This window comes from Lithobates pipiens, unplaced genomic scaffold, assembly GCF_037356315.1.
Source record: "Lithobates pipiens isolate NorthernLeopardFrog02 unplaced genomic scaffold, aLitPip1_a1.2 Scaffold_8, whole genome shotgun sequence".
Classification (NCBI taxonomy): Eukaryota; Metazoa; Chordata; class Amphibia; order Anura; family Ranidae; genus Lithobates; species Lithobates pipiens.
In genome coordinates, this window is record NW_027507903.1 from 532,147,564 (window position 1) to 532,174,906 (window position 27,343).

Below are 27,343 nucleotides of genomic sequence, written 5' to 3' on the forward strand. Positions count from 1 at the left end.
GAACTGCCAGGGCGCTGGCATTTGTTGGATGCTGTAAAGTCTCCAGTTTGAAACAAGGGGTTTTGTTCCGCCATATTAATCACCTTAATATAGTGTTTATCTTAATAAAGGTAAAGGCAAACTTGTTATCAACTTCCTGCTGAAAAAAGGCCAAAACCCAAACCACTGACAAGACGCGTGGCTGGACAACCAGAGCCTCCCATCAGGAGATACATTTTTCAAGCGGTAGACTTGTGCACCTTCAATAATGTAGGGATCACCAAACCCGACAGCCCTCTCAGAACCAGGCTATCAAAGCCAGAGAAGAAAAAGCAGGGTGGAAAGTCGATCTTTGGGACAGAATCTCTTCTTTAAGGGGCAACCTTCAGGGAGCGACCAGCCGCACCTCATCAGCATACCAGGGTTGACCAGGCCAGTCTAGAGCTACCAGAATGACTAAAATCCCTTTGGCTGCTATCCTGAGCAACAGATGAGGATGGAAGACAGCACTGTCAGCAAGACAGGTCTGGAGGGAAGGAGAAGAACCCTGCAGTGCCAACTATCCCAGGGAAGGGGGCATCTACTTACCAATTTATGGAGGTTATGGGTAACACTCCTGAAACAGTTCCACGTCCCATGCGTCGGTAGACAAGGGCGGTCCTGTCGGCCAGGGTAGCACTGTGACAGGGATGCCAGGCCCAGTCATATGTACCCCTTCGAGACTAACTCACTGGCTGCCCTGGTCCAGGAAGGGGCTGATGCAGCTGAACCAGTGCGTAGATAAATGTCTCCATGCACTCGCTGGCCAGGCTGGTATGACTACTGGATCTAGATTTTCCAGCTTGTTGTCCAGCCTGGCTGTTGAACGAAGATGCTTTGCAAGGAAAAATCCCAAGAAGAAAGAAAAGAAGAACCTAAGGAACCACAGCAAACACTAGGCAGAAATAACTGGCTTGTCTATAGCGGAGAGGGAGTTTATATCAGCTAGGACTGCATGTAGATGATGCTTTATTCTTCTGTCTAGTGTCCTACTGCCATAGGTAACGCTATAAAACCCTAGAAAAATTAAAGACTCATATGGCTTTATATGTAATTGCCACCATCCCTTGAAATAGAACATAAGAATAAACCTCAAGTTGCGGGATTTTGTAGGCAATTGAAAAAGAGATAATCCATAATTTTATAAATTTATTACAAAAAGATTTCAGTAAAAATCCAAATTGAAGTAAAAAGATACAACAAGTGATGATATCACACTACATGAAATTGGATATGATCAGATAGTGGTAGTCCCCAGCTACTGTTTCTTCATTGGTGAATTACGATGAAATAAAATAGATGGGGATATCCAACATGCAATTCTAAGCAAATCTTCCTCAGGGAATAATACCACTTCTGAAATGTACAATTGAAATGAAAAACACAAATATATATTATATAGAACTGTATATGGATATATATATATATATTATATCTCTTTTTCAATTGCCTACAAAACCCCACGACTTGAGGTTTATTCTTATATGCTATAAAACCCTATGGTCAAAAATCAGAAGAGATGTGTCCGTCAATGAAAGTAAGCGAAAAGTGCTATATTGCTTTAGCTGGATTCAACTTACTGTTAAAGCAGCAATAATAAAAAAAGGCAACAACTAGGTGACTGCACAATTTAATGTCTTTTAAAAGCCCTAGGAGTCTGGGGTGCAAGGATGCCCTGAAATTGTAAAGTTCATACAGGCACCTTTAATATGCAAACAATGGCTTTGCTTAAAATAACTTTTTAATTAGTAGTCAGTACAAAACTGCTTAAAGTGGATCTTCATTCTCGGAAAAGACTTTCCTTCAATCCACCCATCTGCTATATGAATAGCACTGTCACTCGCCTAGGTGATTGACGCGCACAATGCTCCCTGTACATCCAGGGATATGCATGTCACATGCACTTTCTGGAGCGGAGCATTATCCCAGGAGGCATACCCCTTCATTCAGAAAGGAGGAAGTGGGCATGCCTGGTGCCGCTTCATCAGGAGGCACACCATCTGAATATAGGCGAGCTGGTGGGCCTCTTGATGACGTCACAAGCAACAAGGCAGCATGGGGCTGAGCGGTTGCAGAAGACAAGAGAATCTTGTCTAAAGTGTGCACAACAGACCACCCAGTAAGCAGGGGAAAAATAAGTAAATGGAGGGAGGGGGGCAACCGTCCTCTTTAACTACTTCCCGTCCGGCCTATAGCAGATTGACGGCCCAGAAGTCATTCAGTTATCCTGACTGGGCGTCATATAACATCCAGCAGGATAACATGAGGGGGAATGCAGCATGCCAGCCTGACACGCCGCATCTCTGATCGTGGTAAGAAGCCTCTGACAGAGGCCTCTTACTAGGTGATCAGCCGTGACTAATCAATGTGCTGATAATCAGCACATTGATTATTGGCACAGCCCCATCAAATGTACCACCACAGCAGCTAAAAAGTGCCCATAAGCTGCCAGTCAGTGCCCCATAAAAAAACGGATTACAGTGCCCATTAAAGTGCTGGTGCCCAGCACTAAAACCTGTCAGTACCTCATCAGCAGTGCTGCCCATCAGTACTGCCTGTCAGTGCCCATCAATTCTACATATCAGTTCTTCCTCATCAGTACCACTTTATCAGTGCCACCTCATCAGTACCAATCAGTGAAGGAGAAAACAAAACTTTATATCCAAAATGAAGAAAACATTTTTTTTCCCAAATTTTTTTATATTTTGTTTGTTTAGCAAAAAATAAAAATGCTGAGGTGATCAAATACCACCAAAAGAAAGCTCTATTTGTGGGAACCAAATGATAAAAATGTTGTTTAGGTACAGTGTAGCATGACCGCACAATAGTCAAAGTGCGACAGCACTGAAAGCTGTCCTGGGCGGGAAGGGGCGAAAGTGCCTGGTATTGAAGTGGTTAAGGTGGACCTTCACCCTGACTAATGTTGTACTGCCTAATTTATTAAAAAAATTTTGTTAAGCGCTTTATTTGTGCACGTCTGGATTTCTTGCCTAGGCAAGACTTTCTCCCCACCCGCTGCAAGTGCACAGATATGCTGCAGGGATCAGGTCACCCAGAGAGCCCTGTGGGAAATTTGAGAATGTGGGTTTTAATAAGTATGCACAAAGATGGCTACCAGGGAAGTCCAAAACCTTCCCCATCTTTGTGCGTGCATGGAAAGTCCCCTATGGACGCACCCTAAAGATGGTGCCCGGGGGGTTTGGAAGTGAGTTGAAGTTTGGCTTTAGGAGCTCACTCACATTATGTCATTATGTGTGGTGATGTGCATTTTTAGCACTGGATAAACGAAGGTCACTCCTATGGCACACAGAAAACAATTGTTTTCCATGTGCCTCATTCATACCACAATGCTACTGTTATGTGCGGTCTGATGCAACTCAATACACTGCACTGCTGTGCAAAGACAATTGCTTAGTCCCCTCTGCCCCCTCCCCAAAACAATAAGTTGGCAGTTATGGATCTTACACAATTCTAATTGATCTGTTCAAAGGATCCAAATTGAAGAAATTTAGAAGTTTATGCATCAGTAATAAAATCCTATTGCAATATTCTGCACACAGGGAAAGAGTCTGAAAATACAATCATGCAAGCACAATTTTAAAAAGCATGAAGCCATCCACCGTGACCAGATTGGTTTTCTTGATTAGAGTTTAGGATAACACCTGACTACAAACCATCGTAATGCATCTTGAGCAACTTAATAATTTGCAATTAATATTAACCACTTGACCACTGGGCACTTAAACCCCCTTAATAACCAGACCAATTTTCAGCTTTCGGTGCTCTCACATTTTGAATGACAATTACTCAGTCATGCAACACTGGACCTATATGAAATTTTTGTCCTTTTTTCACACAAATGGAGCTTTCTTTTGGTGGTATTTAATCACCACTTGGTTTTTAATTTTTTGTGCTATGAAAGAAAAAATACAGAAAATTCTGTAAAAAAATGAATTTTTCTTTGTTTCTGTTATAAAATTTAGCAGATTAGTATTTTTTTCTTCATAAATTTTGTCCAAAATGTATACTACTACATATCTTTGGTAAAAATAAGTACAAATTGGTGGATATTATTTGGTCTTTGTGAAAGTTAGAGTCCACAAGCTTTGGTGCCAATATCTGAAAATTGATCACACCTGAAGTACTGATGGCCTATTTCAATTCTTGAGACCCTAACATGCCAGAAAAGTACCCCCCAAATGACCCCTTTTTGGAAAGAAGACATTCCAAGGTATTTAGTAAGAGGCATGATGAGTTTTTTGAAGTTGTAATTTTTTCCCACAATTCTTTGCAAAATCAAGATTTTTACTTTTTTTTTCTCAAAATTGTCATAATATCAGTTTATTTCTCACACAGCATATGCATACCACAAATTACACCCCAAAACACATTCTGCTATTACTCCCGAGTATGGCTATACCACATGTGTGAGACTTTTACACAGTGTGGCCACATACAGAGGCCCAACATGCAGGGAGCGCCATCAGGCGTTCTGGAGCACCCAGGACAATTCTGACCTACATGTAAAAATCATAATTTATTTGCTAGAAAATTACATAGAATCCCAAAACATTATATATGTTTTTTTTAGCAAACACCCTGGAGAATACAATGGTGGTTGTTGCAACTTTTTATCTCCCACGGTATTTGCGCAGCAATTTTTCAAATGCTTTTTTTTGGAAAAAAAATGTTTTGTGCTAAAAAACAAAAACAAAAAAAAACAAAAAAAAACAGTAAAGTTAGCCCAATTTTTGCATAATGTGAAGGATGAAGTTACGCTGAGTAAATAGACACCTAACATGTCACTCTTCAAAATTGCACACGCTCGTGGAATGGCGCCAAACAATGCGACTTAAAAATCCCCATAGGCGACTATTTCAATTTTTTTTTTACTGGTTATATGCTTTGAGTTACAGAGGAGGTCTAGGGCTAGAATTATTGATCTCGCTCTAACATTCGCAGCGATACCTCACATGTGTGGTTTGAACACCGTTTTCATATGTGGGCGGGACTTACGTATGCGTTTGCTTCTGCATGTGAGCACATGGGGACCGGGGCGCTTTAAAAAAAAATATGTATTGTTCATTTTACTTTATTTATTTTAGTTTGACATTTTTTCCCCCAAAAATAATTTTTTTGATCACTTTTATTCCATTGACAAAGAATGTAAACATCCCTTGTAATAGGAATATGGCATGACAGGCCCTCTTTACAGTGAGATATGGGGTCAATAAGACCCCGCATCTCACCTCTAAGCTGGAAAGCCTGAAAAAAAAAAAATTCTGGCTTTGATCGTATTGGCGAGTCGGTAGAAGCAACGGAGGGCGGCGGGAGGGGGGATGTCTATGGCTGGGTATTGCAGGGTATCACCGACTATGGCTGGGTATCTCAGAGTATGGCGTTGCAGAGCATTGGCGGGTGTTGTAGAGCATTGCAGGGTATTGGCGGGTGTTGCAGGGTATTGCAGGGCATTGGCGGGTGTTGCAGGGCATTGGCGGGTGTTGCAGGGCATTGGCGGGTGTTGCAGGGTTTAGCAGAGTGTTGCAGGGCATTGCAGAGCGTTGCAGGGCATTGCAGAGCGTTGCAGAGCGTTGCAGGGCATTGGCAGGTATTGCAGTGTTGCCAAGTATTGGCTGGTATTGCAGAGTATTGGCAGGGAATTGAGGGGTTAATTTTCGGTGAGCAGCGATGTGGGCACTGCAGATGCAGCCCACAGCGCTGCTGACACCGATCTCTTCCCCCTCCGCTGTACCGATCGGTGCAGAGAGGGGGAGGGAGGAACCGGCGTCATAACATGACGCCGGTTTGTTTACAAGTGATCACTCAGTCATTTGACGGAGCGATCACGTGGTAAACAGCCGCGATGAGCGGCCGTTTGCCGTGATCCGCCGGGTCACGGATGCTCTCGAGTGTGCGCCCCAGGGGCGTGCGAGAGCGGAATTCTGGGAGGACGTCATATGATGTCATATTTCTTCCTACTATCACTCATTTTTTTAATAAACATCATGTAATCAGATAAAAGGGCTATTTATATATACAAATATATACAAACTAATGTAACCACTTGCTTACTGGGCACTTAAACCCCTCTCCTGCCCAGACCAATTTTCAGCTTTCAGCGCTGTTGCACTATGACTGACAATTGTGCAGTCATGCAACACTGTACCCAAATTAAATTTTTTGCATTTTTATCACACAAAAGACACATGAACATAGGTTTTCAGTTCCATAATCTAAAAAAAAAGGATTGTTTTGGTGGTATTTACCACTGGGTTTATTTGTTTGCTAACAGGTAATTTTTCTCCTTCATTGATATGCGCTGATGAGGCTGCACTGATAGGCACAGATAAGGCGGCACTGATGGGCCGCATTGATGGGTGGCACCGGTAGGCAACACTGATGGGTGGCACAGAGCACTGGTAGGCGGCACAAATGAGGCAGCAGCTGCTCTCCTTGATCGGGACCAATGTCCCTCTGACAGCCGCCAGTGATCAGCTTATTTTTCCTCCTCACGCCATTAGCAAGGAGAAAAAAATAGCCGATTACCAGCTCTGTTTACATCACATGATCAGCTGTCATTGGCTGACAGCTGATCACGTGGTAAGGGGTCGGGCACTCCAATCTGATCAGCCAAGGCTCATTGACTCGCTGTTCACAGAGCACGCCGCACGCGCCCTACAGGGGGCACACAGGCCGCCTATACATGGGAGGACAAAGTAGGTCCACGCTGTAGCCGTCATTCGGCTATAGCGCGGACGGGAATTAGTTAACGTGACATTAAGAAATTGTCAGTTATTGCTGTTTGTTCTGATCTGTATAACTGTTGAAATTCCTATTTCTTTTTAGATTATGGAACTGAAAACCTATGTTCATGTGTCAACATTTAGATAACGTAGACCATAGGGTCCTACAAAACACAAAGACTGACAGTCAAAAGACATTCTCTACACAAAATTACACACCATCACCCTGCATTTTAAGTAAGTTTTTTGGTACTTACCAGATCAGAAATGTACAAATACTACATAAACCAATACAGAACTTAAGTTCACTTTACCTGAATACACCTGTCTACCATACTTTGGGTCAGACTCTCTGTTTTTTTCTTCATTTTGCTTATCCTGGGGGAATAGATTAAAACAGAAGTGTATGAGTGACATTTTCAAATATTATTAAAATATTTTTTACTGGGCATTACACAACTTAAAAAAAAAAAAGTTTTGCTCAATGCAATATTCTGTTCAGCAGTCCCACTGTAATATTATTCTGGGCACTTCTAAATGACCTTATTAACAATTCTAGTCAAGAAGCAAAAATAATCAGTGACCTACTAAACTTGGACTTCTATGGATGTGGGTTCGTTTTATCACTTTATAATTTTGTTTATTTTTTGAGTTCATACGTTTTAATTTTTTTTTTTTTATAAAGGATTTTTTTCATGGCCACCATTTATAAAGAAGACATGTAAAACTCACTACATATTCCCTTTGAGTACTAAAAATTAGGCAAATTAACATGGTACTATGGTATTTTATTATCTACAAGTTTTTTATATGTATATCTTTGGCTTTAATTTTCCACGACTTGTATGAAATCTTTATTTTGCAACCACGGTGTGGTTTTAAAACAATTTCCTCGCAAAGCATGGAAAATGCAAGTCCAGCAGTGGTTAAAAATCAGTACTGGGCCCTAAGAGCAAACATAAGAGGATGTGCCCATCTGACTTATTTAGTTATGTGTGCTGAAGATCAAACCACATTCTTTTGGAATCAACAGACTCTAGAGCTCCACTTACTGCCCGTAAGTGGTAAAATAGAATTTTTGTATTCAGTAAATATTTTTTTCTTTGTCAGTTGAGGAACACCGGAAATCATATCATCAGCATGTCAAAAAACAGTCCATCTGAGGGGAGGGCAACAGGAACTGGGGACTGCATGCAGCCCAAGAGCTGCCTAAAGGAAAAATGCTCAAATCGGACAACAGATGAGGCCAAATGTCGATATATAGTGCTGTCTAAAAGGAGGATAGGACACCGGCAAACAGAAAAAAAAATTGTAGGCCAGCCCAGGATACTCTCCTACTACCAGTACTGTTTTGCAGCTGGTAAGAGCACAGAAGCTAAGCCTGATGTCAGACCAAGAATGCTTACACTAATGAAGAGATATGGGATGTGACCCTTTTTGAATGCCTAATGGTAAAATGTATTTGTTTGCCCCACAGGCCCCATTAGAACCACGCTGATCCTCATTTGAAGCACAGTTCCCTTCAATATGTAGCTGCCAATTCAGTCTCTATCTATAGATTAATAAGTAGATTACAGCACTATGCAAATGGCTGCTACATATACAATTGTTTTACAACCAGCTTGCTTGGACTTGTGGTGCATTTGTTCACCTGTTCGTTTGCTGAATTAGCCTGCTACAATGCATATTTGGCTGCATCACTGTGTGCTGCAATCAATTTGCTGGGACTGAGAACATCAGTTTGGTGAGATTATTGATAGATCTGCTGTCTCACTCAATTGTTAAAGTGGTTGTAAAGGTTAAATGATTTCTACCTTATTGCATTCTCCGCATTAAGGTAAAAAAAAACCTTTTCGGTGCAACTCTCTCCCCCTGCTCACTGGCTCTTGCTGCTGTCAATCAATCAATCCTGGCACGAAGGAGCAGGGGCTGATGACAAGCGCCACTGTTTGTCAACTGACGCACATAGTGCAGTGCAGGATCGAGCCCACAATTGGAGCCAAGAGCACCAGTGGGGGAAACCAGAATAACAGAATCAGGGCTGCTCTGTGAAAAACCATTGCACAGAGCAGGTAAATATAACATGTTTTTTTTTGTTTGTTTTTTAAAAAAACGAATTCTTTAGAATTACTTTAAGTACAATATATTACTATGTAAATGGCTGCTATAGCTATATAATTGCTTCATAAATTAGCTTGCTGCTGCTTTTGACCTTCAGTTCTTTTAGCTAAATTAGCTTGCTATAATGCACCTGGCTAAATCATTGCCTGTTGCAATCTGCTGGGACTGAGCATACTGGCTTGCCGAGACTTGTAATACATCTCTGACTTGTTGAATCCATTGAAGGCTGAAGTATAACTAAAAGAAAAACCTTTTTTTAGTTTTGGACAGAGTGGGTTTTAGAAGCACCTGTCAGGTTTTTATTGCTTCTGTGCCCCCATTAGGGAGTTTCACCCTCTTGATTCGTCCTGTTTACCATTATCACCAAAAGTGAAAGTAACATTAAATTGCAAGTACCCATAACAGGAGAACAGGGAAAATCTTCCAATGGAGAGACTAGGTCTGAAAACAAGGGATTTTCCCTCACTTCATGTTCTGAATAGGGGCCAGGAAGTGTAGGGAAATCTCCCCCAATTGGACACAGATGGCAAAAATAAACCTTACACGGGTTATAATCCTGCCTGGCTATGTCCTTCCCTCTGTAAAATGACCACGGTTAATCATGGCTGCCAAGCCCCGACACCGTGGTCATTTTAGGTGCCTCCGTCATCTGTAGCTCACCTCTCTGCTCTCGTGTCCTCCTCCCCGCCTGTCAGCTCTGTGTGTGAGCTGCCCCTCCACTCCCCCTTCTAGCACCATTCCCGAGCAGTGCAAACATTACTGATCACAATCACTGTCAGCCACTCTGCTAGGATGCCGTCTTTTTAAACACTTCTTCTTAATACCTTCTTCCTTCTCCCCGATCAGGGTCACGTGACCGCCCGTCACTCTCTTCCTACGATGTATGCACTAAAGAGTGATGTCATTTCACTGTCCGGCAAACTTCAGAAGATCTTGGCCCCTCCCTCCCTAGTACATACATCAAAGGTAGAGAGCGACGGATGGTCACGTGAACGCTGATCGGGGAGAAGGAATAAGGTATTTAGAAGATGAATTTTACTAAACGGCATACAGTATATACTGCAGATTATCCTAGCAGAGGGGCTAGCAGTGATTGCGTGCACTGCCTTAACAACCTCTTTAAAGTGGTTAACCCACTACATGATGATAATGCCATCCTCTGTGTTATATAATGCTATGTGCCCCTGTGCTATATATATATATATATATATATATATATATATATATATATATATAAAACAAAAAAAATGCCCATTATACCGTATATCAGAGCGGCTCCTGACGCTCACGTGACTTCAGCTCTCTCCTCTGCCCGGCTGACAGCTATAGTGGGCGGAGCCGAGCACTGTCGCTGACATCAGCTGGGGAGGACAGAGGAAAGAGAGCCGTGGGGGGCCACGTGAGCAATGGGAGACGCTCTGATATATAGTAAAATCTGCATCTTTTTTATACAGCACAGGGACACATGGCAGGCTTTTTTTTTTTTATACAAAACAGGGACACATGGCAGGCTTATAGTATAGATTTGATTGCACCAGGAGGGGAGGATCGTGGAGTGGATGGAGCTGACAGGCAGGGAGAGGTGGGGGAGGAGAACAGAGGAGAGCAGTGCTGCAGATGATGGAGGCACGTACGCTGACCATGGTATCAGGGCTCAGTGGCCATGGTATACTGTGGTCAGTTTACAGGGGGGGGGGGGAGGAGACCCTAGGCAGGATCAGACAGGTATCTTAGCTAATACCGGGGGCCAAATTACACAGCACAAGCACTGTGCTGTATAACATGCAAGGGAAAGGGATTTTATTTTTTTTACAAACACTTTAAGTATAACATATTTAACATATTACCATGCAAATGGCTGCCATTCAATTTATGGATAATTAAATGAAATAAACCCAGATTACCAACTTCCTGGCAACCAACCTCTCACCACAAGAAAAATTTAAATATATAAAACACAGCAATATAATTGCTTACTAGAAGAGTTTATATACCGTGATCATGTGACATCTCTCAATCACTCCCTACCTCGAACTCCAATATCTGGAGGAAGATTAAGGAATAATCTTGTGATGCCGCTACAAACATCACACTGGAAGCGGAAGGACTTTTGCAGTGTGATGCTATGGTGATGTGCTAAAAAATGTGTATCTATTATGCGATAAACACCGGCAGCAAGGCTCTCTAGAGGAGTTTCTGCCAATCATACTGTATGACAGGGCCCAGAACAAGCTTGTGTAATGTGTCAGGTAGGGCAGGGGAAAGAAGAATCTGTCAATCATCACTGCTAGCTCTGCCTCACTTGATGACACAGTTATGACGTGGTGGAGAGATAGGGTGGACGTGTGTATATTTGTGCAATCCTGAAGCTGCCCCCATGTCTGATGCAAACAGTCACTTAGGGTGGCTTAAAGAGGAAGTGAACAGCTTCCACTGGCAGACAGCATGCCCAATGGAGCTGGCAATGGTACAGCCAGGGAGAATTGGCTGCTCTCGCTGACAGCAACGATGAAGAAGTGAAATGTTACTGCCATGATCAAAGTGGGGTAAGGGGTGGTTAACTTTTACTGCCACGATCCCCCCTGCAATGGTCGTTAGTGGCAGTGAAAATTCGTCAGGCCCTATCGATTCATTCTTTTTTCGTTCAACTAGCATGTGGAACAAAAAAAAATAAAAATAATGAACCTATTCCCCTATCCACACATTCGAGGCGGAATGGGGAAATCGCTCCTACTGAGCGATTGTATTCTTAAGGCAGGGAGCCTTCCTTTACATCCTTTAATACATTTTCCATGAAGGGTAGATTGATTAAATTTGATCACAATAAGCGGAGAGGGATAGCACAAACAACGTTCCAACAGGGGCGTACTAACAGCCTAAAGCCTGCAATGTTTTTTTTTCTGTTCAAGTACAGCAATCTTCCCAGCTGAGCTATTGTGTTCTGACAGGAGGACAGGGGGATACGGGACAACCCCCACCACCAGAACACTCCGATCAGCTGCTTGTTTTCCATCATGCTTGTCCAACATAAGCCGGCCAAACGACTGGTGTACAATTGGAAAAAAAATATAGGATTTTTTGTACTCACCGTAAAAACCTTTTCTCTGTAATTCACTGACCGACACAGCTCCTCTCTGTAACAAATGGGTTGTTACCCTTCTCACTAGGAGAATACTAGGCAAAGTTGTAACACAACACTCAGAACTCTTAGTTCCGCCCAGGGGGGCGGTCCCTTAGGCTACAACCCCTCCCATCTGCAGACAGACCTCAGTATGTCAACAAGCAGTATAATGTAAAGATAAAAGGAGGGGCGGGTGCTGTGTCGGCTGGTGAATTACAGAGAAAAGGATTTTACGGTGAGTACAAAAAAAGACTACTATCTTCTTTAATATTCATCTACTGACACAGCTCCTCTCTGAAACAAATGGGACGTCCCCAAGCAGTGCCAAAACGAGGGGTGGGAAAAAAAGCATAAAAACCTCATCCACCATGGCAAGTGGGAACTAGTGAAACTATACCCACAAAACAAATAGCAGTGCGTGGAAAACCACCACAAAACAAACAGGGCATCCTGAACGGGAGTGATCCCCAGACCGCACCAAACTGCGGAAGTAATGCAACAGTGCATTAAAATAACAGTACTGCATTTTTATCGAAAAAACAGGAAAAAATATCGATTGCATCTTCAATTGCAACTACAAGGCCGCCTGCAAAACTTTGCGGCCAAAACAGGCATCAGCCGATGCACTGACGTCTACCTTGTAGAACTTAGTAAACGTATGGACCAGGTCGCCGCCTTACACACCTGAGTGACCGATGCATGGTGTGGGAAAGCCCAAGACGTTCCGATTGCCCTTGTGGAGTGTGCTGTGACCGGAAAGGGGGGCACCCGCCCCTTCAAGTCTGATCCACCTGGAAATGGTGGCCGACGAGACCGCCATGCCTTTCTTTGGACCAGCCACCGAAACAAACAGAGAGTCTGACTTCCGAAAGGAAGCCGTGGCTGACAAATGCACCTTCAGAGCCCTAACCACGTCCAGAGTGTGAATTGCCACCTCCTTAGGGTGCTTCGGCTTAGGACACAGAGATGGTAATACAATGTCCTCATTGATATGAAAAGCCGAGACCACTTTTGGTAAAAAAGACGGTTGCGGACGCTACACCACCTTATCCCTGTGGATAACCAGATAAGGTGACTTGCAGGACAAGGCCGCCAGTTCCGAAACCCTCCTGGCCAATGTGATGGCCACTAGAAAGACCACTTTCTGGGAAAGAGTCAACAGGGGAATCTCCCTTATATTTTCAAACGCCGGTTTTTGAAGCGATTTTTGGACGCACCGGAGGGACTACATGTCGTACCCCCTGAACGAAGGTACTCGCTAAGTGCGATGCCAGGGGTCGTTGAAAAAAGACAGCCAAGGCTGAAATTTGCCCTCTGATGGTGCTTAATGCCAATCTCTGGTCTACTCCTTGCTGGAGAAACAGCAGGATTCTGGATCTGGAAAAGGAGCGCAGATGCCATCCTTTCTCCTCACACACGGAGATGTAGGCCTTCCAGGTACGATGGTATATCTTCCGTAGTTGGAATCACTGAGTCCGACAGACCCCGGTTCCTCAACACCTGGCTCTCAACAGCCATGCCATTAAAGCCAGCGATGGCAAAGCAGGATGGAGAATCGGACCTTGAGACAGAAGGTTCTCTCGCAACGGCAGTCGCCAGGGAGCGTCTGCCACCAGATGCACCAGGTCTGTGTACCAAGAACGCTGAGGCCAATCTGGGGCAACCAGTATTACTGGGATCCCCTCGGCTTCCACTCTGCAAAGCGGCAACAGTTTCAGTGGAGGAAAGGCGTAGATCAGCCGGTACTGATCCCGCTGAGCCACCAGCGCATCAGACACGTCGGCCCACGGATCTCTTGTCCTGGACACGAATCTTGGCACCTTCCGATTGAGATGGGAGGCCAGCAGAGCCACGTCTGGTGTGCCCCACTTCAGGCACAGCAACCTGAATATCCCCGGATGCAATGCCCATTCTCCTGGGTCCAGCATCTGTCGACTCAGATAGTCCGCCTGCCAGTTCTCCACTCCCGGGATGTAAATGGCTGACAGGGCCGGTACGTGTCGCTCTGCCCACCGAAGTATGTGAGCGACCTCCCGTGCAGCGGCCGAGCTTCTTGTTCCCCCTTGGTGATTGATGTATGCCACAGCCGTGGCGTTGTCTGACTGTATCCTGATCGGACGCCCTTGAAGTCTCATTGACCATGTGTAGAGGCACAGCCTGATCGCTCTCAATTCGAGCAGATTGATCGGCAACCCGGATTCTTCCATCGACCAGAGGCCCTGAGCCGACTGAACCCCCAGCACTCCACCCCAGCCGGATAGACTGGCCTCCGTTGTGATCAGCGTCCATTTCAGAGGAAGGAACGATTTTCCGGACTGAATCACCGGGGACCTCAACCACCAGATCAGTGAGTCTCTGACTGACTGGCTCACCTGGATCTGTCGATCCAAGGACAACTGAGATTTGTCCCATTTTGTCAAAATCTCCTTCTGCAAGACTCTGGTGTGGAACTGGGCATAAGGTATTGCCTCGAAGGAGGCTACCATGAGCCCCAGTACTCGCATGCAAAAGCGGAGCGACAACCACTTGTGGTTCATCAGCAGTTTTACCATGGATCTGAGAGTCTGCAGTTTGTCTGAAGGGAGAAAAACTCTTGCTTCCCTGGAGTCCAACAGCAAGCCTAGGTACTCCAGACACTGGGTTGGCACAATCACCGACTTTTTGAGGTTCAACGGCCACCCAAATTCTCAGGGTCTGCATGGTGATCGCCACAGCCTCCTTTAATTCTGAGGAGATCGTCTAGGTATCCCATGATCGCAATCCCACGTTGTCACAGCAACGACAAAACTGGAGCTAGTGCCTTGGTAAAGACTTGGGGGGCTGATGCCAGACCAAAAGGAAGAGCCACAAACTGGTAGTGGGCTTCCCCGACTGTAAATCGCAGAAACTTTTGATGCCGAAGGCATATGGGTATGTGCAGGTACGCATCCTGGATGTCTAAGGACACCAGGGAGTCCCCTTGATGGAGTGCAGTGACTACTGAGCAAACTGATTCCATTCTGAACCTCTGCACTTTCACAAAGTGATTGAGGGCTTTTAGGTCCAAGATCGGACATACCCCTTCCTTCTTGGGAACCACAAACAGATTTGAGTAAAATCCCTGGAAGCGTTCAGAGTCCGGAACCGGTACAATCACCCCGCGATTCAGCAAATCCCTTACTGCCCCCAACAAGGCCTCCCGGCGAACCGGGGATACGGGTATGCTGGAGGGGAAGAATCTGTTTGGTGGCCAAGAGAGAAACTCTATCTTATAGCCTGTGGAAATCAGATCACAAACCCATTGGTTGGATAGCCGGGAGGACCACCGGGCTGCGAACTCCCAAAAGCGACCCCCCACACGAGACACGGGTGAGGGCAAACCTTCATGCGTTAGCACTTTTATTCGCAAGGCTTGTCAGGCTTGTGGTTCCAGGGATGTTTTTGACCATCCGTGGGCGCCCTGTCGGGCTGGGGACGCAAAAGTTTTGCCCACTCAGAGTCTGCGACACAAGTGCAGATGCCAGTACATGCTCCCCTCAACCGAGATCGTAGTTACGTTATTTAACCTGGATACTGGGGGGTCCACGACCGGAGGAGCCGACTATTTTTTGAGAAGGCTTTCCTCAAAGGGGTAACGCACCGCCATGTATTTAGGAACCGAAAAGGTCCATTGCGGGCGACCCCATTCCTTGTAAATGAACTTGTCAAAATAAGTCAGATAAGGGAACACCTTAGGTGAACGCGCTGGCTTGCGGGGCCCAAAAGGGACTGGTACATCAGCAGAGGGATCTGCTGGCTCCTGAATCTTCATGTTATTACACACAGCTGTGATAAGTGCTCGAACAAGTGCTTTGTCGTGCCTGGACCCGGACGGGGACTCATCCTTGCTGTCCGAATGGTCCTGGTCAGCGTCGCCTGACAAGATAGAGCAGGGGGTCACCAGCCTCAGCAGGGCCCGAGTCTGCGTCAGAGCTCTCCCCAGGGGACAGTGCAGGGACTGCTTTTTAGCACCTTTCTTCCCATGCACCACCTCCATCTTGGCAATGAACAAATTGAGGACCGCCGTCAGGGTGTCCATGGGAACTGCGCAGTCCGCAGGTCACCCGATTGCAATTGTCTGGATTTCAGGGGAAGAAACACCAGTGTCTGAAGCCATGCTGATCCTCCCCTGTCTGCCACCCGAAGGGGACTTAGGACAGTGACAGTCCCACCCTCCTTGCTGCCGCCGACTGAGGGGCTCTAACCCACCAGACTCACCACCCTGAGGAGTTCCACGCTGTTCACAGCAGTGCCTGTAGACCCCTAGTGCTCCCAGGTGCAGAGGAAACCAAAACTGTGGCGGTGGCAGTCCATCAGAACGATCGTTAAACGACCTGAAAAATGTGCTTAGACTACATAAAACAGCCGCCCAGCGTCCAGTAAAGAAAAACAGAAGGCTGAGAGCACATGTAGCTGCTGCTGCTGGAGAACACTGAAATGTGCTCAGGCTCCTAGAAAATGTCCGCCAGTGACCTGAATAGGAATGCACTGGGAAAATGGCTGCTTGAAGCCCAGAAGACATGCGGCCCTCGCCCACACCGAAAATGGCTGCAGGCCAGCTTCCACGAGGGACAGAGAGAGAGACATGTGGCAGAGACACAGCGCTGCACCGAAACACAGCCAGACCCTCACAGGCACCTCCCGGGAGCTAAACACACAGTATCCAGGCACCATCAGCTAGCCAGTCCTCTATCCCAGGTGAGAGCCCTCAGGGATACACACACACACACACACACACACACACACACACACACACACACACCGCTCAGTGCCACATGCAGCAGCCCCCCCGTGAGAGGGGGAGGGAAGATAGGGACAGGGCAGAGAAGAGAGGGAGGCGAGGAACCTCCGAATTGACCTCCCAGGGAATGCCCAGCTGCTCAACCCCGCCGGGGCAGGGAGAGCTGTACTTGCCAGTCCTTAAGAGCTGGGAGACATTCCATTGTAGATTTACACCTGATCAGTACAGGGTAGCTACTGGCCTCGGCATACTGTGATGCATACATCAGTAGCCCGGTCATACGCCCCGCAGCATAAAAGCTCACCAACCACCTCTGGAGCTGAGGTATGTCGTGGCCTGCCGAGCTGTAGCTGCGACCTGTACACAATCGATGGCCGGACTGGGGAGATTACAAGGATAAGGGTATCCAGCCTGTCACCCAGCCGGCTGTTGATAGTAGATCACAGGATCATTCATCTTGCGCAAAAACCCAAGCTTCTGCATAAAAAAAGCATAGACCGATGGGCCCGCAGGGTTCCTAGGTCCTTCTCCTTTGCTAGGCAAGAAAAAACGGAGATCTGTCTGCAGACGGGAGGGGTTGTAGCCTGAGGGACCGCCCCCCTGGGCAGAACTAAGAGTTCTGAGTGTTGTGTTACAACTTTGCCTAGTATGCTCCTAGTGATAAGGCTAACAACCCATTTGTTACAGAGAGGAGCTGTGTCGGTCGGTGAATATAAAAGAAAAAATACTTGGGGCAGACAGAAACCTTGCCGAAGTAAAAAATGCTCAGTAATAATCCTGCCTGAGCAACAGACAGGAGAATTATCAGGACGATGAAGGACATTTGTCTGGGTAAAACCAAACAGGGAAGTGCACCAGAAGGGCATTCTTCACAAGCCCACTAAACAGTTAAAGCTGAGGTTTAATCTTATATTTTGCCTTTCCTGGTTCCTCTTTCCTCTGTCAACATGCTAATGACATTTTTAAATAAAATCTTTTTTCATTATATACCCTTTAGACCCAGTGACCCCATCACTGAGCTTCTTTGCTAGCAGATCATGACTGGCGGGAGGGGTCAGCAGGGTGCTGTACCTAGCATTGTAAAAATATCAGAGCACCCTGCCACAGTACTCCACATAAGGCTGCCCATATTCACATTGAGTGAAGCGCACATTGTGCTAGAAATTCAGAGTAAACAATTACAGTACACGAGAGGACCCTGTACAACTGTGCAAGACTGAAAGATAAGCTGGAGCCGAGCTTTAAGGTAGAAGGGCCTAAACCCAGGTAAACAGGTCTAATGGGATAATTAAAGCATTCCCTGTCACTGCCAGAGGATACCTGCATCAGAAATAGCATTTTCAGCATACAGGTAGCCTAGTGTGTCACTGTGCTCTCCTCCAACATCTTCTATGTGCAGTGTAAAATCTGAACTGCACTTTTGTGTGTGGACCACACTACGATGTCCACAAGTAGCCAGCTGAAAGGAACTTGTCTTCAAAAGATCTCCTAAAGCGGTTGTAACCATATTTAACCAGTTGCCGACCGCCTATATACTGCGGCAGGTCGGCTCTATTGCGCAAAATCACGTACCTATACGTGATTTTTTTTCAATAGCCTCTAGGGGGCGTGCGTGCTTCACCAGAGGTGCGATCAGGCCTACTGATTGGCCACATTGAAAGCACCCACATAGATAGAACGGCAGTCTGCTGATGTAAACAAGGCAGAACGCTGTGTTGTCAGGCATGGACACTGATCTTGTGTTCCTCCTAATTGGGAAGATGGATCACTGTGTCCATGCAGTGAGCCCATCTCCTTCACAGTAAGAAAGCACAAACACGGAACAAACTTTACCCTTTGATTGCCTCTGATGTTAACCCCTTCCCTACCAGTGTCAGTGCATATTTTTAGCACTGATCACTGTAATATGTCACTAGTTCCCAAAAAAGTGTCAGGTGTCTGATTTGTACTCTGAAATCCCGCTAAAAATCGCTGTGCATTACAAGTAAAAAAATAAAAATGCCATAAATATATCCCCTATTTTGCTGACACTATAACTTTTGCGCAAACCAATATACGCTTATTGGGATTTCTTTTTACCAAAAATATTATATTAGCCTAAACTGATGATAAATTTCGATTTTTTACATCAGCAGATCACTGATGCCATGCAGGTCTCCTGCAGAGCTGTCAGCGCATTTGTCTGCAAAAATGGGGTTAAATCACATTGCTTCCTCACCGCTTGTCAGTAGCCTCTGAAGCGTGATCCGAACACGGATTGGGCTACTGTTTAAAGGGAGATTTAGATGCACATATAAGTTTACTCATAAAGCGATTGTAAAATTATTATTTTTTTAAACAAACATATCATACTTACCTACTTTGTGCAATTATTTTTCACAGAGCAGATCCCAATCTCCCCCTTATGGGGTCCCCCACTGGTGCTCCTGGCTGCTTGCTATGGGAGCACTTGTGCAGGTATGCTCCTAAGCAAGGCTGTGTGTGTCTGTTGACACACAAAGCGCAGCTTGGCCCCCACCCCCTCTTTTGGGGGCAGCAACAGAAGCCAGTGGCTCCTGCTGCTGTCTCTCAGCCTGTGAGAGGAGAGAGAGAAAGCAGCCCAAACAATTTTACTTATCTCACTAAACAAAGATGCACTTAATCTTGAAGCTCTAATTCAAGAATTAAGAAAAGACAATGTAAAACTTGAGTCAATAGGTTGATGCAGAGAAGTAACTATTGTCATGCACAGATTTCGACCAAGGGTGGTGCCATATAGTAATATTAAAAGTACATGTCCAGCAAACATTTGCCAATAGATGGAATACGAATACTGAAAATAACTGCATGACAAACATGAAAATAGCATTAAAATCTTCTTGATTCTTACCGAAGATTATCATCAGCTCCTCCAACAATAACAAGACTGTTATCAGCTCTTAACTTCTCTCGAAAATCTTCCATTGCCTCTGGATGACACTGAAGTGAATTCTGACCAATCACAAAAAGTACTGGGGTCTTCATATCAACGAGAGGGTCATCAACATCCTGAAGAAGCAATCATTTTAACTTTATAGACAGCTTCAATTTTGGCAAAAAACAAAACACTCTTTAACTTCATTAAATAAATGATATAGTGATCCTGCGCAAAGGTATATATATATGTATGAATCTCAAATATAAATAGTATGTTAATTATAGTCCAAAAGGCACAGAAAAAAACAAAACAAAATTATATTATATATATATATATATATATATATATATATATATATATATATATATATATATATATATATATATATATATATATATGAGAGATATGTCCATAAATAGTTATATTAAATGTCAAAAAATATTAAAAAATAATTATTATTATAAAGAGTCTCTAGGATGGTGTATTGATAAAACTGGACTTCCGCAAGCATAAGAGAATATTTCAATAAAGATGCAATCCAACACTGAGCTCACAGAACTCTCAGCTCCACTCCTTAGTCATATCAGCATCTCTCTTGGATAAGTCTCCTGCTTGTTTCAATATCCACCACCAGAGGGCCTTCCGTTCCTATAATTTCACAGCTTGATAATGTGGACATACGCTTGTCTTATGCCACGTACACACGATCAGACTGTCCGGCAGACTTAGTCCGATGGACAAACCGCCGGACTTTGAAGCGGTGGTCCGCCGGACTTTCCGAACGAGCGGACCTGCCTACACACAACCGGACTTTTCCAGCGGACTAGGTCTGCCGTACTTTTGAAATGAACGGACTTGCCCACAAACGGAGGAAAGTCTGTTCATTTTGAACGCGTCTCCAGGTAGACGGGACTAGCCAGGTGACGCTGGCCCCATCACTTAAAGGTTTCCTTCCCAACCAGCCACCGCAGTTCTGCAGCAGGTTAGCTCCCCTGGGCGAGCCGCCATAACTCTACGTTGGCCCTTTAAGATGCTGTAGGGGCCCGCGCTTTCTTCTTCGTCGCCGCCCGGGGGTCTTCTTCCGACTTCGGGGGTCTTGTCCCCCTCTTCGGTTCTTCTTGCTGGGCCTCCGCTTTCTTCCTTTAGCTCTTTTACTAGCGGTGGCCCGGTTTTCTGTCACCGCCGCCTTCTCTTCTTCTTGTTCCTTGAGATGTTGACTCGACGCTCTCTGGCCGCAATGACAGGGATGCTTATATAAGTCGCCGCGCACAGCGTCCCTGAAATTACGGCCAGAGAGAGTGTCGAGTCAACATCTCAAGGAACAAGAAGAAGAGAAGGCGGCGGTGACAGAAAACCGGGCCACCGCTAGTAAAAGAGCTAAAGGAAGAAAGCGGAGGCCCAGCAAGAAGAACCGAAGAGGGGGACAAGACCCCCGAAGTCGGAAGAAGACCCCCGGGCGGCGACGAAGAAGAGAAGGCGGCGGCGACAGAAGACCGGGCCTCCGCTAGTAAAAGAGCTGGAAGAAGGAGCAGAGGCCCAGCAAGAAGAACCAAAGAGGGGGACAAGACCCCCCAAGTCGGAAGAAGAGGCGGTGGCGACAGAAAGACCGGGCCACCGCTAGTAAAAGAGCTGAAGGAAGAAAGCGGAGGCCTGGCAAGAAGAACCGAAGAGGGGGACAAGACCCCCGGGCGGCGACGAAGAACGCCGGGCTCCTCCGCTAGTAAAAGAGCTAGCAGAAGATAGCGGAGGAGTCCGGCGAGAAGAACCCCCCCCCAAGATGGAAGAAGACCCCCGGAGCTGTGCAAAAATTTTTAAACCCTTGTGTGGCTTTTTTTTTTATAACAATTTTTTCACCAGGTGAATGGGTAGGGGTACATTGTACCCCATACTCATTCACATAGGGTGGGGGGCCGGTATCTGGGGGCTCCCGGATTCCGATAAGCCCCCCGCCCACAGACCCCGACAACCAATGGCCAGGGTTGTCGGGAAGAGGCCCTTGTCCTTATCAACATGGGGACAAGGTGCTTTGGGGTGGGGGGGCCTTCGCTAGTAATGGCTACCTGGAGCCACGTTCAAAATTATTATTATACAGGTTTTATATAGCGCCAACAGTTTGCTCAGCGCTTTACAACATGAGGGCAGACATTACATTTACATTACAATTTGGTACAAGAGGAATCAGAGGGCCCTGCTCGTTAGAGCTTACAATCTAAAAAGGAAGGGGCAATTGATACAAAAGGTAATAGCTGTGGGGGATGAGCTGATGGAGGAAGTAAAACGGTGTTAGAAGCAGGATAGGCTTCTTTGAAGAGAAGGGTTTTCAGGGATCGTCTAGGCTACTTTGAAGAGAAGGGTTTTCAGGGATCGTCTAAAGATGGATAGATTAGGGGACAGTCGGACAGATTGGGGTAGGGAGTTCCAAAGGTTGGGAGAAGCTCTGGAGAAATCCTGGAGGCGAGCATGGGAGGAGGTGACAAGGGAGCTAGAGAGCAGGAGGTCTTGAGATGACCGAAGAGGGCAGTTTGGTTGGTATTTTGGGACTAGGTCCATGATTTCTTCCCACCCGGCCACTGCACATAAACAACCGGGTGGGCGCTTCCTCTTTCTGCGTGGACAATTTACTGAACGTCCCTCAGAAGGAGTGGGATCGCGCAGCAGCGTGTCACCCAGACACAGCTCATCTTGGATCAGCAGGTGGGCTCTGTGATTGGTCCTCCTGATCACATGAGCCTCCACGAGAACCTGAAAGTGGGCTCCCGGAGCTTCCCATGACACAACCTTCGGAGAAGCTGGGGTGGCAATAAAAAAAAAACGTGTGGCTGCCACGTAACCTCTCCCTGAGGCATAGCACCGCCACTAGTCTAAAGAGACCCCCTTCCCAGACATACAAGCCTCAGCCTCCCCAGCTGTCTTGGCCACGGTTCCATGTGGTGTCTCCCCATTGGAGGAAACAGCAGAACTGAGGAGCCGGCGGAGAAGCATGCTTTTAATTCTGGGCAGGGCGGTGTTTCCTGAGAAGGGAGGAGCGGAGGTCTCTCAGAGGTGGCTGAAAAATGCAATGGGAAAAATGAAATACCAAGTGGTGAATACATAGCATCAAAAGAAGGCTCTATTTGTGTGAACAAAATGCTAAAAATTTTATTTGGGTACAGTGCAGCATGACCGCACAATTGTCATTCAATGAGTGTGAGCGCTGAAAGCTAAAAATTGGTCTGGGAAGGAAGGGGGTGAAAGTGCCCAGTATTGAGGTGGTTAAATTCCAATCAGCAAACCGCACTGCGCGAAGAAGCTCCTACTCTTTTTTGAGCAACAAGTTTTGAGCGATGTGGCTTGCAGCAATTGCAGCACAATTTATCATGTGACAATCACGGCAGAACCGCATCCGTGTTTAGGAGCCATTGAAAATAAATGGCACTTAAACAAGCATAGTGAGATTTGCCAGTTTTGCAGAGAGTTTTGAAATCGCAGCAATTCTGCCCACGATCACAAATGCGCAGGTGTGAACGGGGCCTTGATTAGAAAATGGATGACACGCATTGTCTTTACAATATAATAGAACGAAGCATACTTTACGGAGAACGGCAGGCTTACTATGACTTTAAATAGCTCATTTAGGGGCAAGTTGGCACAAACAAGCTATTTCCTTGACTAACAGATGCGCTTGCTGGGAGTGCTGTATGAGATATACGTAGCATCAGCTACATAAAGTATACAGTGCTGTGTTCCAGCAGCGGTACATCCTCCCATTTCCCAAACGAAAATAAGCTAGGGTGAACGCTGTTCGGCCATTCATAGATAGCCTTGTGCATGACTGGGAATCACCAGTGGTTCATCCAAAAAACTCACAAAGACTAAACACTCCTCATTGCTTACCTAAAACTTCACGTGGCACTCAAGGTTAAAAAAACCAATGGTATAGCGGGTTCTTTATCTGCTCCTTTTTCGCTCTACAACACTAGCACAGACATTAACGTCCACTAAGGTAAGTGAATACTATGTCAATACCTACTAAAACTGACCCTAAAGGTGGCCTCTATTTTTTTTTTACCACCACTAACTTCGGAGTCCTGAAATCTGGTGACCCCGGAAACGCTCACTATGTAACTCCTGATGGAGAAACACAATTTCAAATTCTAAATTTGTCATCTTACGCACTAACTGCAGAGGAAATTCAAGTCCTACAGATAGGTTTAACTTTCTGTCCTGATGCAAATGCAGACAGATTCAATATTATTAAAGATATCCATCTTTTTACTTGACGATTACTGTTTAAAGTCTTGTATCACAAGCCACAAAACATTGACCATCTAGTCTAGTCTCCTCTATTGGTGAGAGCAATGTCACAATTAGAGAGGTTCAGGACATTCAAGAACTGGAATTGTGGGAGGAGAGTTTAGCAAGTCTATTGACTCACCCCTTGACCCCCCACTATTACAAGATTGAACTACATCGAATAAATGTTTCCCTCCTCCACAACTATTTAAACCTAAATCAAAGAACTTTCCCACACTGGGTAACAATCCTAATATTCGGGCTTTCGTGCAACAAATTAACAAAGATGTGGAAGAGATGACTTGGTCGAGGTCTTGTCCCAACAATCTCTCTTCCCCTCATAGAAAGGCACTACAATCATTACAAAAAAATGTGGATTTAATAATCAAACCAGCTGATAAGGGTGGAAATCTGGATCGTGCAAATTATGAACACTTGTCTACATATTCTTCAAAATCGGGAATGGTATAGACCAATTTCCCAAACAGTTATTGATTGTTACTGCAATGAATATAGAAGTATCATAGAAGTATCATTACCAGCCTATTCTAAAAACTTGATTGACAAGCAACCTTGGACCTTTCTAAATGTTCAGGAACCTAAGGTTCCTACTTTTTACGCTTTACCTAAATTTCACAAGTCCTTAAGGTGGTTGTATACCTTCATGTTTTTTCACCTTAATGCATAGGAAAAAAACACCTTGCAGTCACCGCCCCCATTTTACTTACCCAAGCCCCGAATCTCCGTGGGGGGGAACTCGCCTTGCTTCTCCCAGCTTGTCGGCTCTTCATTGGATGATTGATAGCAGCGCAGCCATTGGCTCTCACTGCTGTCAATCACATCCAATGACGTGGCCCCTGGGCACCCCCCCCTCGAGTCATACAATTGGCGGCTATGGACGCCGATTGTATGACATGGGAGTGCGCCCACAAGCTAACCACCCTTGGGAGAGTGCTTCCCAGAGGGGGTTAACTCTTGCGGGAAAGAGCCACGAGAGCCGCAGTGGGACCCCAGAAGAGGACGATCGGGGCCATTCATGCAAAACAAACTGCACAGTGGCGGTAAGTATGATATGTTTGTTTTGTTAAAAAAATAATCTAAGAAACCTTTACAACCCCTTCAACTTAACCCCCCCGGTCGTCCCATCATCTCCGGATGCTTAACTGAAAATGTGAGTAGCCTAATTGATACATATCCGAGTCCCCATGTGAGATCGTTGTTCTATGTACAGGATACCATCAACCTTATTAAAAGGGTCAATATGCCCACACATACAATGAGTTTATATGGGATCTTCTGAGATTTATCCTCACAAGGAATGTTTTCATGTTTGGTCACTCCAATTACCTCCAGGTGCAGGGGGTTGCAATGGGGACACATTGTGCCCCATCGTATGACAACCTGTACCTGGGGGTATGGGAGAGGAACCTATTTGCGAGGGAGTACATTAGCAAGAACCTGGAGTATATAATTACCTTCCATCAATATAATGATTTTATGGTCAGGCACCTACTAGGAATTGATTAAATATCACAGGTACAAATGACTATAAACTTAAATTTAAAATGTCATGTGATCAGAGATCCATTACCTTTCTAGACAAAAAATGTTGAATCTGATGGCTCACTGGGCACCTCTTTGTTCAGAAAGCCATCAGTTGGCAACACGATTTTACATGCCTCTAGTTCACATCCTCAATCTTTGGTCTACAGTATCCCCTACAGTCAGTACCTTAGATTAAGGCGAAACAAGTAGAGATGAGGACTCAAATCACCTTTATTCACGTCTACGCAAGAGAGGGTAAACCCATAGCATTTTGAAAAAAAGCTTTTAAAAGAGCTAAAGCTCATGTACGTGATACTTTGATCTATAAGAAAAAAAAATTAAACCAACTTCTCAGTCAATGAGAATAATAAATTCTTACACAAAACAACAAACAAATATTGGCCATTATTACTGGCTTGAAAACCAAAAATCAAATATTGACAAGCTAAATCTTTGAAGGACCGTTTGGTCCAAAGCCACTAGAGTCCCTGTACCATCTACTACGACCCCTGGTACATTTTTACGTGGAAGATGTGATCATTGCCAATTTATATGTTGAATAGTAATGAGATAGTACTGCCCAACAATCAAATTCATAGAATTATACATAGAGTAACTTGTCAGACCCCTGGAATTGTATATTTAATGAAATGTACATGCAATTGTTTTTATGTTGGTAAAACTAAACGCCCCTTTCTGAAGCGAATCAAGGATCATGTCTATCCTAATAAAAAACCTAAAATGGAAACCCCAATTAGTCAACATGTTGGCTTATTTCATTGTTTCAGTTTGCACAACATAAAATGTATGGCATTAGAACATATTCTCATTCTCACTGATGTTAGAGGAGGAAGTAATGACAAAAAAAACCTTTTAAACAGTTAGATTCTCATTGGATTCATTTTTTCCTGGACTAAATGAAACATTAAGTTATAAACCCTTTCCGCAAGCAGTATCGTTGTCTACAGTATATTTTCTTTCCCCCTGTTCTACTCCCCTTCCCCTATTCTTCCTTTCCTTCTGCTTCCTCTTCTTGTCCTCTATTCCCCTCTTCTGTCTTCCCCTGCACCCCCCCCCTTTTCTCTCCCTTTTTGGTCAACAATTCTCTACATCTAGGTACACCCTTTATAACCCCTTTCTTTACTTCCCCTGAATTTTGGCCTTTGAATCCGCTTGGTGAATTTGCTTATAAAAATTTAAAAACTTTAGATAGCATATTATTCTATGTCGAAACCGCTGTTGCTATATAGTACTGTGTATATATGGATTACAATGTCACTATATGAATAATTGTCTATTTATGATTAAGTTTTTTTTTTTTATTATTTTGTAAATATATGTGCGCTTTCTCCTCGACAATATCCTTTTGGGGTTTTTTCTTAGCCTCCTACCCTTATTGTTTTTTTTCTTCTTTTGATTTATATGATGGTCCGCACGAGTTGCCTTTGAGCACCTAGGGTGTCCATACTGACGCCCAGGGCATCTGATCCAGGACATTCCCCTGGACATAGTCTGTTTCATTGTGCCGTTCGTGCGCTTCTTGTCCTGCGTCTGACCTTGGCCCTTGGAGCGAGTGCCCCCCTCCAGCTTCCAAAGGGAGCCCATTACGTCCTCCTGCGGGCTACACGTTAGGACCCAGCAGTAACTGGATGAGCGGTGGATATGACGCAGTTCAAGCATACGCGGTGTGGTCATTTAGTCTGCATTGTTCCAGCCATTAGACGCTGCTGGAACCACAGGGACACACCCACTGCAGGATAACAGGTACTTGTGCTATGGCAGATAGTGTCTACACTCTTGCATGTTTCCATTAAACAGAGTGCCCTAGTGCTCCTTCTTGCTGCCTGGAAGTTTCTCCAATTGTGCAG

General features: G+C 45.1%; 1 protein-coding gene across 2 annotated transcripts in view; it reads right to left on the reverse strand.

Moving 5' to 3' along the window:
- The window catches only part of KANSL3 (KAT8 regulatory NSL complex subunit 3), a 154,361-nt gene that overhangs the window by 69,522 nt on the left and 57,496 nt on the right, over positions 1–27,343 (reverse strand). For both annotated transcript variants that reach the window (XM_077469540.1, XM_077469541.1), the window contains exons 11-12: positions 19,632–19,789; positions 7,076–7,139 (exon numbers count right to left, since the gene is read on the reverse strand). In XM_077469540.1, coding sequence (XP_077325666.1) covers positions 7,076–7,139; positions 19,632–19,789 — 222 coding nt within the window. The remainder of the gene's footprint in view (positions 1–7,075; positions 7,140–19,631; positions 19,790–27,343) is intronic.